A 16225-nucleotide genomic window follows, 5' to 3' on the forward strand; every position below is an offset into this window, starting at 1 on the left:
TATATTATTTCAATTCACATCTTTGTTACAGGGTTGGTTTTTTTTAATTTCTTTTCAGGCACAACAAAATCAGAGGATCGAGCTGCTCTGTTGAAGAAGTTTAATGAACCTGGGTCACAATACTTTATCTTCTTGCTGAGTACAAGGGCTGGAGGGCTAGGCTTAAATCTCCAGGCTGCTGACACTGTTATAATCTTTGATAGTGACTGGAATCCTCACCAGGTTATTTTTATTTACTTATCTTCATGAAATGCGCAAAGAATTCATGATGTTTTTGGGGGTTGCTTCTTTAAATTGGGGATATAGCCTGATGTGAAATGAATAGATTAAGGTAACTCATAAAATGCTGCTTTAAGAGGAATTAGTGAGGCAAACTGCTACAATCAGGAAATGTTATTGTTTAATTCAGTGAAGTAATTATCTGTGTATGTATTTTATCTGAGTCTTAGGGAATTCTGAGAGCTAGGGACCCTATAGACCTGCTTCATTTGTATAGCTGTACTCATTCTTTAACCCTTGGGACATCAATGAGTAACTCCCCATTTTGAGTCTTCAGTAGGTAAGTTGCAGTATTTTAGTAAAGACTGTGCAGAGTGCTGCCTGTCTCAGGAGATTAGTGGCTGCATGAGTGCAGCAGTCTTGTCCTGAGACAGTGAACTTACACTGTTGGTGTGAGTGGGTAGTAGTGAGTACAGATCACCAGGAAGACAGGGTATCAGACCACTTTAGCTTATTTTAAAAAGCCAGAAGAGGTAACTCAAGTTTGTCTTTGCCACTTAGTGCCTTTGTGGTTTTTTTTAAAGAATGTAAGTTAGGTATCTCTGGAAGTACATAACTATGTGTGTGTTTTCAGCTATTGTGCAAATACATGCAAAACACTTTGTAGTCAATGGCCACATGTAAAAGTAAGGAAAGTGAGACTAAAAAGAGTTTTATATAGAACTGTCAAGGCAGCACTCCCATAGATGCCATGGTGACCAATTTGAAGCAAGGCTTAAGAAATTTGGAGAAATTATATTTAGAGGTTTTAAAAGCAGCTCAGAAAGCACTTCATTCTTTGTATTTTTGGTTGTCTTCAGGTGACTTTTAGAGACAAGTTTATTTCAACAGTTGTATAGCAATATGTAGAGGATGTACAGCAGAGAGCTGTATAGCAATATGTGTGTTTATTTCAGTAGTTGGATAGCAATAAATCCTTGCAGTATAGTAAAAATTACAGAATATTTTCTGGAGTATTCAATGGGCAGATTGCTAAATTACAAAATCATCGAATTGTTTAGGTTGGAAAAGACCCTTAAGATCATGAAGTCCAACCACAAACCTAGCTCTGCCAAGTCCACCACTAAACCATGTCCCTAAGTGCCACATCTACATGCCTTTTAATGCCTCTGGGGATGGTCATTCAAGCACTTCCCTGGGCGGCCTGTTCCTGTGTTTGACAACCCTTTCGGTGAAGAAATTTTTCCTAATATCCAATCTAATCCTCCCCTGCTGCAACTTGAGGCCATTTCCTGTCGTCCTGTTGCTTGTTACCTTGGAGAAGAGACTGACACCCACCTCACTACAACTCCCTTTCAGGTGGTTGTAGAGAGTGATAAGGTCTCCCCTCAGCCTCCTTTTCAATGCATGCAGTTCCTCTTCTCCTGCACGGGAGTGATTTGTTCATTTCAATGAGCAGTGTGCTAAAAAGGGATAGCTGGCAGCAGGGGTAGGACTTAAACGGCATATTTCCAGAAAAAAAATCTTCTGCTTCCTCACTTTACTATTTTCCTGTGCTTCTGAGAATGATTACACAAGCAAATCATATTGTATCTTCATCTTCACTGTTAATGCAAACTTCAAAAACACCATTAGGTTGCAGCAGCTGTATCATATATAGTGCTTGGGTGGGGAGTTTGTGGGAGGAAAGAACTAAGAACAGAGCAAAAGCAAGGTGCTGGGACTGAAATAGGCAAACTCATTGCCTGTTTTCTTTTTTTTCTCTAAGTTAAGAAACTTCTGTGTTGTGAGTTAGCACAAAATTTTGATAGCATTTTGAGGTTAGGTACTCTTCATTATCTGACTGTGCTGAAGTAGAAACACGTCATTTATAGGAGTTAATGGATTTCTCTTTTCCCCAAAGAAAATAGGTAAGATTTTGAATTACTAAAAGAAATTCTTTACCTATGACTGCAGTGCACTTCTTACTTCCACCATTTCTAAGTGCAGTCACCTGACAAAAAAAATGGTTATATTGAGTCACAGTCTTGTATATGTGAACTTTCAGTCAGGGAGATCATATTTAAGCTGTTTTAACACAAATATTCCAAGTTAAAAGCTGATTCAATGGATCAAATAATTTTTAGTTAACATATTTAAGAATTCGCAACAGCCTTTAGTAGGTAAGTTTATATATGGGTTTTTTCCTAGTAATTTTATTGCTTTCTTTTTGTGCAGTCAAGAGGTATTTTAGGGTTCATTCTGGCTTGAAAGGCCATGAGCTTTGAATAGAAGGTAAAAAATAAATAGATTAGCGCTTCTCAGTCACTGCATGTGCTTTCAAGAAGTATACATTTACACATGTACAGAGTCCATGTTTTTTGCCCCTGTCTGGGTCTGATAAAGTTTTGGGAAAGAAAACAATGAAGAATGAACCATGTGAATTATGGTGGGCAGCTTTTTATACCAGAAAGAATTCAGCATTATAATGTCCTTTAAGCAGAGAATGATTTCTGTAGCGCACTTATAAATCACTCTGTATGTTCTTTGCCTGTAGGACTTGCAGGCCCAAGATAGAGCTCACCGAATTGGTCAGCAGAATGAAGTTCGAGTCCTGCGACTGTGCACTGTGAACAGCGTGGAAGAGAAGATACTTGCTGCTGCAAAGTATAAGCTGAATGTAGATCAAAAAGTTATTCAGGCTGGAATGTTTGATCAGAAATCTTCAAGCCATGAAAGGAGAGCTTTCCTACAGGCTATATTGGAGCATGAAGAAGAAAATGAGGTAAGGTAGTTAGAATTAGTAAGAGAATGTTTCAGGAAGTACTGAGTCATTTTTGTCATCAGTTACAAAGATTGTAACCTCCTTTAAAATTAGAAATGTCATCATATTCTTACCATCGGTCAAAGAAACAGCTTCATTTTTCTGTCTATTTTTTGGTCATGGTAACAGGTTATAATGCACTGGTTACGATGTAATGGTTGTGGCAGAATTTTAGTGTAGAATTAGGCACTGTAACTTAAACCCATTTTGCCCTTTCATAATTTTGGCAGAAAATTGTATTCAAACAGAGATTTTTTTTTTCCCCTCCCCCAAAACAGATTATAAAACAGTTCCTAAGTCCAGTTTATATGTTAAACTAGGTAATCTGATTTTCAGACATGATGAGCAACTAGCACTACCTAGGTTCAATCGTGAAAGACCCTGCTTACTGTGCTTCTTTTGGATCCTGGGTAAGAGTTAAGATCTGCTTTAATGTGCTTTGGGCTTAGGACAAGCCAGCAAAATAACTGTTTCTTTCTGGTGCTGTGTCCCATCTGGACTTCTGGTTACCACTTCCTCTTCAAGAAACAATTAGATGTTTAAAAACAGCTGTCAAATCTTTCCTTATAATAGTGGGAAGTGAGGTTACAGAATCAATGATTGTATGTCCCTGTCTTTTTATTGTGTTCATCTCTGGAATTGTGATTGTGGAATGATGAGCCCCTTCTTTTGCTTGCCACTGCAGACTCTTAATGTGAACAAAATTCAGCTTTTGGAAGAAAGCCACATTTGGGAGAGAGTGTATGAATGTATCAATTATACTGAGGACACACAAAAAAATCCCATTCTGCAATGACTTTTTCCCACCTGTAAAATATCCTGTACTGGTCAAAGACACAGAGATTTCAAGCCTAACTTTGCCTCAGTATGCCTAGTATGTCTGAATATGGTGCCCACTGAAAGAAAAGAACGTTCTATAGTCTGTGTTTCCCAGGCATCCTTCATTATGTGTTGTAAAGTTTCAAAAACCAAGGAGTTTACTTCTCCAGTAATTAAACCTTTTGTGTAAACTCTGTGTTACTGTGCATTTAGAAAAAGCTAGTACATCATTCAGATGGACTTTTGTATTGTTGCTTTAGCATTTTTCATAAGAAATGAAAGAAAAATGACAGTTTTATCAGTAATTATCTTTTATTCAGGGTGTGAATGCAGAAATGGGATGATGTATATGTGCCATTTTTGATTAAGTAAAACTGTAGTTCTCAAGTAGCCAACACCATCTATGAGTAGATAGATGAGCTTGAAACCAATAGAAATTTTCAGTAAGTCTGTGGGTTTATTTTTACAATTGACATAATATTGTTATGAATTCAAAGCCCTCAAAAATATTTATCTGAAAATGTTTCCAAAGTCAGGACTGTAGTTCAGGCCTACTTCACATGCCTTATTTCATAGATTACTTCAGAATAATCTGCTGCTTGTGTGTTGTTCAAATACATTTGGTTTGCTATCCTGAAGCAAGCACCTATTTAACCAAGGTTTGCCTGCCATAACCCAGTTCTTTAAAGCAAGCATTGGTACTGCAGTCTGTGTCCTAATGGTCAGACTGAAGCTGAAGCTTTCAGGTAAATTTTCTTTGTGAACAGAGGCTAGGCAAAATTTGGCCCAAACACTGAAACTGCTGAGGGAGCAAAAGGGGTTGAATTTGCACCATCCTGCACTGGTCAGCCATTGCTTCCATTGCAACAGCCCTGGAAACAAAATTTGAGTATCAAATGAGAGATCAACAAGAGAAAGTAAATCTCTCAGTTAAAAGTTACTAATATCAAAACAACTTTGACTTGCAAATGCAGGCTAGCCCATCTAATAAAGAGATTGTTTAGTGACCACCTAGTTAAATATACCCATGCTAAGTATGCTTTAAACTTGCATGTCAAAGCTTTTCGCACTTGTATGTAGAACACCACATTCTATTTGTATTTTCTTAGTAGTTTTTGTAAATTCAGCATCAAATCTCCCCTTATTTTTCTTTCTTCTTTCATCTCCTTTTTGCTCTGTTTTTTTGTTTTAGCGGTACTAGGTAAAGCAAAGAGGTAATTTCTGTGTGTTTAGAAAGATAGAATAATAGGAATGTATGACAGGTGATCAGAAGAACCTTGTTCATAGAGGCGTTTTCTGTTGGCACTGGTGTTCATAAATTTTAATTCTGCCAAGACTACCTGGTTGACAACCGGACTATTCAGACTAACCACAGATGATGCGGACACTGTTATTCCAGGTTCTGCTGTGGCATCCCTTATTTTTTTCAGGTCACAAGTTGCTCTGAGATAATAGGAAGCATGTGAAACTTCTGTGAGGGTCACATTCTTCACTGATGATAAAAGAAGGGTTCTGTACTGTTTTTTTTCTCTGTGTGTGTAACTACGTAACTTCCTTTTCTTGAACGTTGAAGGAGCACTCACTAGAAGTGAGAAGAGCTAGCGCTATCATTTTTGCAGTTGGTTTTTTTTTCATTTGAATTGTATGTACATTAAAGTACAGATGTGTTCGTTGGGAATTGCATTAATTAGAACTGTATTTTTTTTCTGAGGTGTAGAAGTCTTGCTTGTGGAGGGAAAATAAGATGTGTGGATATAAGTGAAGGCCTTTTCTGTTTATTTCAGGGAAAAAAGCTACAGAATGTTACGGCTTATGTAAATGTTTGGGTGCTGTATGCAGTGTCCTATACTCCCATTTCACTGAGTACAAAACATAAGTTTTCATGAAAAATGCTGGATCTGCAGCATACTGTAACACAGTAACTTCAGTAAGCCCTATGTAGGAACCAGTCTGTAGTTGTGTTTTGATTGACCTGTTGTCAGATTTGAATTGCCATGTGCTTGCAAAATAATTCAGGGAGGGATACTGAACATTGTGGACTGTGTGTTAAAATAGGTATCATTGCTCTTCAGCTTTAACATTTTTAGTTGAATTCTACAGTTATAAATTGCTTTTCCAATGACTTTCTGTTTTTATGATATAATTAATTTTGTCTGAAGTCAGAAGTTCACATCTCAATTTGTAAGTGGATAACAGTCAAGAGAAAGAGGGATTCAGCAGGGTTTTTTTTCCAGTATAATGACATATTTCATTCTTTTCATTTAACCAGGACTTTTTAATTATACTTGTTTTCACAGCAAAGATCTCATAACGCAGGACAGTATTTCTGAGGGAGCACTGTAGAACACCAGAACGGAAATGCATATATTTTAACTGAAGCACTAACTGTGCTTCTGACCCAGGAAAACCACAACCCAAAATTTCCTGGTTGCATATTTGCTCATTTCCTCATTCTCAATTTATGAAGGTGGCAATAAGTCCCAGTCATCTCTCTGATTATGTCTATTTTGTGTTACTTCTGAATTGCTGAACACTTTAAAAGTTTTTGTTTTGAGTGTTTCATGTGTGTTGTGACAGAAGGAGGGTCAGTGCAACATTGAGCTGATGGAGGTTGTTACTTCAGGTTGCATGTAGCTTCTTTGTAATACCTTTATCCATCTGTTTAACCAGGAGGAAGATGAAGTTCCCGATGATGAGACTCTGAATCAGATGATTGCTCGACGTGAGGAGGAATTTGATCTCTTTATGGTAAGGATGATACAATCATAAGTAGAATATCTTCTTTAGTGTTTTTGACAAAGGCCTTAACCTTTTGTCTTTCAAATTTTGGAAAACTTTGTTGGAGAAACAGGCTTTATTTGCTTGCATTGTTTACCTGAGGAAAGAAGAATAGTCTGCTTAAATACAGAGTTCCTCACATGACAGGAAGATTCCAGAGATTCTTGCAGGCAGTGTAGTGGAACAGTGCTAGTCTGGAGGAAGAGTCTGGCACAAGCCGAGAAATGTACAGTGCAAAACTGATAGTCATGGTTTGGCTTGCTAATTCTCCAACATACTTTTATTTTCCAACATTTCTTCTGACTTCTGGGCTATGATATTGGCAAGGACAACTACAGGAACTTAACAAGATAGTAAATTAGTAGACTGACAGTGCTGTTTTCTTCGTGGGTTAACTGGGGTTTGCTGATGGTTTTGTCAAGAGCCCAGTTAGCTGCATCTTTGCTGCTACAGCTGTTGAACAGTTACTGAAGTAGAACGAGTGACTGTGGTTCAAATGCACACAACTCATTTTTATTAGTATTTCCCTTTTTGTTTAAAACAACTGATGGAATAATTACTAAAATGTCAGTGTAGGCATGGCTCTTGCCTTTTAGTGTGTGTATAATGCAGGGTTTGCTGGAGGACCTTTGACAGTCACTGACAGAGCAACAGGAGAATACTTAAGTACTGAAAGTAAAGCACCATCCCCTCTAATTCTACATAAGCTGCTTTTTCCTGCAAGGTGGAACAAGACGAACGCTTGTATGTGCATGAATAAAAGGGTGTCAGGTGATATCCACAGAAACAACCATTGATAGGACCACAGGTTTTTCATCCCTCACCAGCTTCTGCTCAAGGATTCATCTGTAAAACTTCACTTAGGCAAGTGTGCAGAGGCCCTTTTTACATGTGACAGTTGTTCAAGTGCATAGTTGGCAAAGGCCATATTCCCCGACATGGCTGTGCCTTTTTGTTACTGCCGACTTGCCAGTTTAGTCCTTTTGTGCTAAATTTTAATGTTAATCTCAGAAAAACTGAAATCCCAAAAGCTAGGCTGCACAAAAAATGAGTGCTTACAGACACCTGTCTTTTTCAACTTCCCTTTAGTGATTTAGATGTAAGGAGATTTACATGACAGAAACCAAAAGGTGGCCATTTGATCCAAAATTCAAATTATTGGCTGAAAGTACCCTGAGCAGATTTGCTGCTGGAGAAGATTTCTCAGTACTTCTTCAGACCCAGAAGGAAAAAACTAATCCATGGATTGAAACTAGCTGATTTCCTGTTTGCAGGAAATTTCTACAACTTCATCTTTTTGGACTAAGTTTGAAGGCTATTAACAGCCATTCAGTAAAATAGTTGAGGGGCCTAGAGTGAAGACAGTTTTAGCACTGTGTGGGCTGAATTCATGTTTTTCATATTAATGTAGATGAAAGTTTTTAAGGGAGAGTAAAGAGTTGGTATTAGGCAATAAAATTTGAAGATGCAAAGCTAACATGCTTTGAAAGCCTGGCGTTTGAAGGAAAAGCAAAACATCACTAATATAGAAACAGTGAAGATAAATATTAATGGCTAAGAAATAATTTTAATTGCTAATAAAAAATGTGTTTTTCATTTTAGTAAACTGTTCAGGGTTGTATGTCTTCTTTTTATCAATATTTTAGGTCTTGCATAGTCAGATAAGGAGCACACAGATAGGTTTGTATTCTCCTTACCTCAGTGATATCTGTGCTGCCTCATTCACTCTGTTAAGGTTGTGCAGATGCAATCATAATTCAGCAAACTGCAATATCCAGGAAAAAATGTGTTTTGGTTTGTTCATTTAACTAGGCTTAGAGGTGTAAAAGCATGCATTTTGCTTGTTTTGGAAGTGCTCACTTTAAAATAACAGGCCAGAGAACAGATCAATTCCTTGAGAAGCTCTTCTGTGGTCTCTTTTCAGGTTAGAAGTATTCTTTGGCATAGGTCCTGAGATGTAGCTGTAGAGCTAAATACAGTGTTCGGAAAGAGGACGTGTTCAAATGGACTTTGTTCCTTGGCTTTTAGAGGAGGATATAACAGTAGGTAAAAGCTCTAGATAGCTTCAAACCTCACATTGTCCTATGTTTGCATTCATTGCAAATGACAGCACTTCGTTACATAGTAAGTTTAGAAAATATTTAAAGAAAAGTCACGTGTTTCAATGTGGTCTGTACAACTCTTGTCATTTCATAATAGTGTGCTTCAAAAAGTATTACTCTTCCTGGAAAAATTTTTAAGTTATTTTCAGTATTATATTTACTTAAATAAAGATTCTTGATGTAAAAACTGCCTTTCAAGTGGCAGAGTGGCCTTTCAAGGAAGGCCACTCGCCAAAATGGGTGCCGATACTCTAGTTCTGCTAATACAGCTTATCTCCTTGAATCCAGCATGGAAATATAGCAGCAACTGAGTGTATAAATTACTGGTTTTACACTGAGTTGTTTTTTTTAAAAAAATTATTTTTGCTATAATTTGGAAAGTTTAAGGTAACCATTCATAGTTCACAGAAAGCAGTGCTTTGTGTTTTTTCTAAACTGGAAGTTTTAGGCGTTGAGTGTGAAGTTCTTCACTTCAGTGTAAACATCAGTAGCATAGCATTTTTTTCTTTCCAGCATTTAGGCCTCATTGAGGACAGTGTAAATACAACTACTCTTAGTTTCAATAAAACAAGGTAGATCTGGTTTGAAAATACATGTTTTGCTGAGACATGGGAAGTTAGGGCTGGACGTTTCCCAGAGATAAAAGTAGTTTGAATACTATCCTAAGAAAAAACAAATGGCTGTTTGTATCTCTTGTATCTCAGATTAACTGAGAGTGTCTTTAATTTTCCTTTCCAAGCGATTTTGTTTCAGAAAACAGCTATTAAAATATACTACCTTAGTGTTCAGTCTTTGTCTTAGAGATAGAAACATGGTCATGGGGGAAAAAAAGTTACGTTCCAGCATTCACTTCATATAATTACTGTCATTATAATATGATACCCCTGACTTCACTGAAGTTCTCTCCTAAATAATAGAGAAATCTATTTTTGGCCTTCTGTCAGTGCAGCTTGGTAGTTGCCGAGTTAGCAATAAACCAAGCCACATGTCTGGCTTGAATAAGCCCTTTTTTGAGATTAATTCAGATTAACTGAGAGGTTCTTTAAAAGGTGAAATATGGAAGTCTGCTGTAAAAATCTAAAGGCTATTCAGCCCATTCGTCATTGTCTGAGGTAATGAAGTCTGAGGAAAACCCACATGTATTTATAGTTGCCTCTTGAATGTAGTTGAACCTGCAGACTGAAGACACACGTTACATTCTGCTTTTCACTGAGTTTAGAAATCAGATTGGGCACTGGACAAGATGATGAAGACCATTTGTAAGACGCTGTGCCCAAGGTAGTATTTTGGGAATGCTTGTATTTGAGAAGTGCCAAGATGAGAGGAGATTCAGCATATTCCACAGTGCCATCATTAAGCCTCAGTTTGTAAATTTGGCTGGATATGAGCTGCCCCTGTAGATAGATAATACCTCTGAATTTATGCATGTCTGTGTCTTGGCTAGGGGTGTAAAAGGATGTTAAGTCTAGCTGGCATCCTGTATAAGCGCAGCATCATGCAGCAAGGGAGGAGTTTGCACATAATTGAGAATGCTTTTTACAAATGTTTACTGGACAAAGCAGTAGCCCGTTCTGATGCTACAGCCAATTCTGGTGCCAGTCTATTTATGCTGGTTTTTCAAACATGAAAATTAAATGCTTAGTGGCCACCTGATTGTTTCCTCTGCTTAGGAACTGATTACTGAGTGTTTAAGTATGGTATGACTCTTCAAAAGGTCTATTTAAAAAGGCTATTTTCTGATTTGGCCTACTTAAAAAAGTGCAAATGAGATTCACAGGACCATAGGCGCCTAGATCAGCACATAGAGAGAGGTGGATGCTTTGCCAAGAGGATTATAAAGCACCTCACTGATGAGTCTACAGTAGGTGATGAGAATGTATCCTGAGCATCCATATCTGTTTTCTGAGGTAATTACTCACCACACTTGAAATTAATTTATGTGCTTATTTCAATTTTAGCTTGAAGTCTGAACATTACTTTCTAATATTCTTGACACTTTACCTAATCTTACCTGATACTTTTTGTATGTGTTTTGATTTTTGCCTAAGTACAGAAGAAGATCAGGAAAAATTCAGTGGTTTAAGCGTGCTGGTTTTCTGGCACTGTGTAGGGAAGCTTTTCTCTAAATTTCTTAATTCTCTGTCTTAATTCCTTTTTTCTAATACTTTTTCCTTTTTCTAATACTAATTTTCTAATTCTAAATTTCTTAAATGTTGTTCTTCTGATATTCAGGCTCACAAAACTAGTGTGTTTTCAGTTGTTCTTTCTAGTTACATAACAGCAACACCACCTTACATGTTGTCAAGGAATGATTAGTGTTTGCAGATCACATTTATCAATATAAAGAAACCATAAAATCCATGCAAAAAAGGAAGAGAGTTGTTTAATTAACACAACAGTGTTCTTGTGTTCTGCTTTGTATCACTTAGCTGCTGTTTTGTTTCAGTCACTTTAGTAAAAGCTGGTTATGGAGTGTCCTGGTTTCAGCTGGGATAGAGTTAATTGTCTTCCTAGTAGCTGGCGTAGTGCAGTGTTTTGGATTTGGGACGAAAATAATGTTGATAACATAGTGATGTTTTTAATTGTTGCTAAGCAGTCAGGGACCATACAGCTTCTCATGCTGGCCTGTCAGCAAGAAGGCTGGGGGTGCACGTGAAGCTGGGAGACAGCCAGGACAGCTGACCCAGGCTGGCCAAAGGGGTATTTCATACCATATGACCTCATGCTCGGTATATAAACTGGAGGAGTTGGCTGAGGGGGGCTGCTGCTCAGGAACAGGCTGGGCATCGGTCAGTGGGTGGTGAGAAGTTGCATTGTGCATCACTTGTTTTGTATATCTTTTTATCATTATATTCTTCTTTTTCTTCCCTTCATTTTCTGTCCTAACAAACTGCCTTTATCTCAAGCCACAGATTTTACTTTTTTTTTTCCCCCCTGATTCTCTCACCCATCCCAACGGGGAGGAGGGAGCGAACAGCTGTGTGGTGTTTAGCTTCCTGCCATGTTGAACCACAACATGGAGTAGTGAACTTGACAGAAAATTAACCATCAAGTGTAGCTTCTTTTTATAGTTGCATTTTAGAAGTATTTAGAGGTATCGTGGAAGGGAAATACCTGTGAAGGACTTGGCTTAAAGTTTCAAGTATCTTTATATAGCCAGGAATTTCCATGGTTTACTTAATATTTGTCCTTAAAACTGTTCTATCCTTTCTCAACTGCCATTTCAGCGCATGGACATGGACCGTCGCAGGGAGGATGCCAGAAATCCCAAGCGTAAGCCCCGCTTGATGGAGGAGGATGAATTACCATCCTGGATTATTAAGGATGATGCTGAAGTTGAAAGGCTTACGTGTGAAGAAGAAGAAGAGAAAATATTTGGAAGAGGATCCCGTCAACGTAGGGATGTGGACTACAGTGATGCTCTCACAGAGAAACAATGGCTGCGGGTAGGTTGTCCCGTTCTAATGTTTTTTTTACAGCTGAAATTTATTCATTTGTGGTGGGTTGTTTTTTGAGACTGCACAGTTGTGCCAGAGAAAGCACAATGAGGTGGTTGAGGCCTAAATATCCTTATTATTCAGCTTTTGCTGCTGTGTTGAAGGCATAAGTAAGTTTTAAGCTGCATTGCTGAAACTTAAATCAGCGTTACTAAATGCTGAATAAGGACTATGATAGCTTTATATTGCAACTATTCCATTGCTGTGGATCTTGATGTATTTCTTATATCTTTAGACACTTTCATAAGTGTCATCTTTAAGATATATGAAGAATTCTTTTACAGTGGAAAAGACCAGTGATAGGTGTACATTACAGCTTTCTATGCTGCAGAAGCTTAATTTTATTATTTTTTTAAATGCCTGAATTTAACCCTTTTAAGAATTTGGCAACTTTCACATAAGTCTTCTTTCTCTCATGTTGTTCCATTTCCAAGTCCTGAGCATGTCTTGGCTTCACTGAGATCAAAACCCTTGATAAATGATACAAGAATTTAAGACTTGAAAGTAAAGATTCTAAACTTAACTGCCACCAAATCTGTGATTTTATTGTACTTGAGGATTCTTGCTGTTCTTGTGCAAAACACACATCTAATGAATGCTAATGCATGTGCCTTTTCAGAATGGTGCTAACACTGGTGGTAAGGAGATGAGGATTGGTTGTTGGAAACTCTTTTCAAAACCAGGAAATTTGATAATGTTACAATTTTCAAAACATATAGATGAGTACTGTGTGTGCAAAACCAGTCTACATGGTTTGACAGAGTAAGTTTTATCATACAATAATTACAGACTTATTGCCAACATGAATATACAGTGTAGTTTTTATGTATAATTTGCTAAAGATATGTAGAAATCTTACCTACAAACGTGATGGCTGTGAGAGTGCATTGTGCAATACTATGCTAAGAGCTAATCCAGATTTTGCTGCTGGGTTTAAAGCTTAGGGGAGCAAAGGTTTGAATTACACATTGGCTGTAAATCTAAGCCAGTTTATGAAACTACAGGTATTTGATACTTGACGTTTTCAAGTAGTTAGTGGAGAAGAAAGACGTAGAAACATAAACTCCTGTCTGGCTTCTCAAACATTTACCCTTTCCTACAGTGGAAGTGCTTGTGGTATAGTGTACATCTACTCAAGATCATTTTCAGCTAATTATTTTTAATGGTGGAATACTCTGGTTATGGCAACATAGAAGTTAGCTTTGGCTTGCATGTTTTGTGTCGAGTTATGTCTGATATTTGTGTTATGTGCTTTACTGTCAAAAACGGCAGCACTCAAAAAATCACCTAATCCACCTTCCTACTTGGGGTGGAATCAGCCAGTCCTGTGTCATTTATAATACATGTTCATCTGATTTGTTCTTCAAGGCCTTCCCTAGCAGTGAATTTAGAAGTTCACAGGGGAATGTGTTTCACTGTTTGGCTTTCCCTGGTATCTTACCTGAATTTCCTTGATGGATTTTAAGCCGGTTACTTTTTGTTCTAATCACTCTGCACATACAGGCTGCTACCTTTTTCTTTTTTTAAGATTTCTTTATGTCGTGGAAGAGTTGTTTCCCTGTAAAGTCAGTTTTTAAGGTTAACAACCACTACTCATTCAGTCTTTTCCCATAGTTCCTGTTTTCTATATCTTGTGATTGTTTTCACTGATTTCCCCTAGCTGTTCTATGTGTGACTGACTTCTTTCTGAAAGTTTGGTCAAAAGCTAGACAGCAGAATTCCAGGTGCGGCCTTATTTGAATAAGGAGGAGGAGTTCTTTTGCATAACATCTAGGATACTTAGACCTCACAATCCAGTATTTCATTTCACTTGTTACTCGGTGACGAGTGGTGACCCTCAGGGGTCCGTACTGGGACCAGTACTCTTTAATATCTCCAGCAATAACACAGACAGTGGTGGGATCAAGGGCACTCTCAGTAAGTTTGCTAATGACACCAAACTGAGTGGTGCAGTTGACAAACCTGAGGGACGAGATGCCATCCAGAGGGACATGGACAAGCTCGAGGGATGGGCCCGTGCGAACTTCATGAGGTTCAACAAGGCCAAGTGCACGGTCCTGTACCTGGGTCAAGGCAACCCCTATTGTGGTATCAGTACAGGCTGGGGGATGAAGGGATTGAGAGCAGCCCTGATGAGAAGGGCTTGGGGTTACTGGTGGATGAAAAGCTGGACATGAGCAGGCAATATGTGCTCACAGCCCAGAAGGCCAACCATATCCTGGGCTGCATCCAAAGCAGCGTGGCCAGCAGGTCGAGGGAGGTGATTCTGCCCCTCTACTCCGCTCTGGTGAGACCCCATCTGCAGTCCTGCATCCAGCTCTGGAGCCCTCAGCACAGGATAGACATGGACCTGTTGGAGTGTCACAAAAATGACCAGAGGGGTGGAACACCTCTTCTCTGAGCACAGGCTGAGAGAGTTGGGATTGTTCAGCCTGGAGAAGAGAAGGCTCTGCAGAGACCTTATTGCAACCTTTCAGTACTTAAAGGGGGCTTTTAAGAAGGATGGGGACAGACTTTTAACAAGGCCTGTAGTGATAGGTAATCATTTTAAATTAAAAGAGCGTAGATTTAGACAAGATACAAGGAAGAAATTTTTTACAGTGAGGGTGGTGAAAACTGGCACAGGTTGCCCAGAGAGGTGGTAGATGCACCATCCCTGGAAACCTTCAAGGTCAAGTTGGGTGGGGCTCTGAGCAACCTGCTGTAGTTGAAGAAATCCCTGCTTATTGCAGGGCAGGGCTGGAGTAGATGATCTTTAAAGGTCCCTTCCAACGCAAAGATTCTATGTTTCTATGATTTTCTTAACAGTAAAAGCATTGACCTGTGTTAAAATTTTGATCCAATATAAGCCCTTAATCCTTTCCTGTGGATCTACTTTCTGGCCAGTTTTTCAGAATCATGTTTTGTATAGTTGATCTTTCCTTCCTAGTAAAGAGGATTTAGCATATGCCCTTGTTGAATGATATCCAAGTTTTCTTCACCAAAATTATTCTGAATTTTAAGCCTGTCCTCAGGTGAACCTCTGGTCAGCTTGGTGTTCTTTGGAGATGTAGTAGGCATACTTTCTATTCTGTCTTTCTAAAGATACCACAAACACTGAAAAGCAGTCGACCATTTCATAAAGAGCCATTAAGGAGTATTCTGAAAACAATTTCTTACCAATTCTCTATTTACTTGATAGTAATTGTTTTCATCGTTTGCTTCTGAGACTGTTGTGTGAGGCCAGGTCAGAAACCTTGCTAGTCAAGATGGTGCATATGCTACCCCTTTTTGAACATGGCTTGTTATTCTGTTGAGAAAAATTAGTCTCTCTCCTCCTCCCTATTGAGTTGTTAAGCATGTTCTTAAATTAGCTAAGTTAAAGCTAAGTCCAGTTGCTTCACAGAGCATTGCAGTCACTGCTGTGACTCTGTTGTGTACATATTTTAACTTAAGCTTTCAGGTGGACTTGAGAATGTGTTGAAACAAATGCAAGTGTAGGAACTACTAATACTTTTTAGACTATTTATTGAGAGGAATTTTATTTATAGTGTAACACTGCTTATGCAAGTTCAAAATAAAAACTCCTCTCCATTGGATAGATACTGAAATCTAAGTCAAGTTTTCTGAGTTTTTCCTAATCTTATTTTCCGTGTGTGTGTGTAAACACTGCTCTTTGTCACACCCACTGGCCTCCCACCAACCATCACTTTTATGTCTTCTTTGAGAATTTAAGGGTTTGTCTTCTTCTGTAATGACATCTCTGGAAGATTGTAAAAAAAAAAATGGTAATAATCTTGTACAATATTTTCAAGGGAATCTTTAACATAAAAAATTGTAGTAGGTAGTTTATAAGCATATGTATCTTGTGGCTTTGTCACTGTAACTGATAACTAGTATTGCATGAAAACTTTGAATTAATCATATCCTGTTAACTTGGATGCAGTGAACTACGTGTATCAGTAAAACTGGAAAAAACTAAAGAGCCAGTAAGTTCTGAACTCAGAATGGTGATTTAATTCATAAGA

General features: G+C 38.2%; 1 protein-coding gene across 2 annotated transcripts in view; it reads left to right on the forward strand.

The window, feature by feature from the left end:
* SMARCA2 (SWI/SNF related BAF chromatin remodeling complex subunit ATPase 2) overlaps positions 1 to 16225 on the forward strand; it is a gene marked incomplete at its 5' end in the record, with an annotated part of 119870 nt that overhangs the window by 67044 nt on the left and 36601 nt on the right. For both annotated transcript variants that reach the window (XM_082013154.1, XM_082013153.1), the window contains 4 exons: positions 59 to 222; positions 2756 to 2983; positions 6512 to 6589; positions 11949 to 12167. In XM_082013154.1, coding sequence (XP_081869280.1) covers positions 59 to 222; positions 2756 to 2983; positions 6512 to 6589; positions 11949 to 12167 — 689 coding nt within the window. The remainder of the gene's footprint in view (positions 1 to 58; positions 223 to 2755; positions 2984 to 6511; positions 6590 to 11948; positions 12168 to 16225) is intronic.

Source organism: Phaethon aethereus (assembly GCF_964289735.1).
Source record: "Phaethon aethereus genome assembly, chromosome: Z".
Classification (NCBI taxonomy): Eukaryota; Metazoa; Chordata; class Aves; order Phaethontiformes; family Phaethontidae; genus Phaethon; species Phaethon aethereus.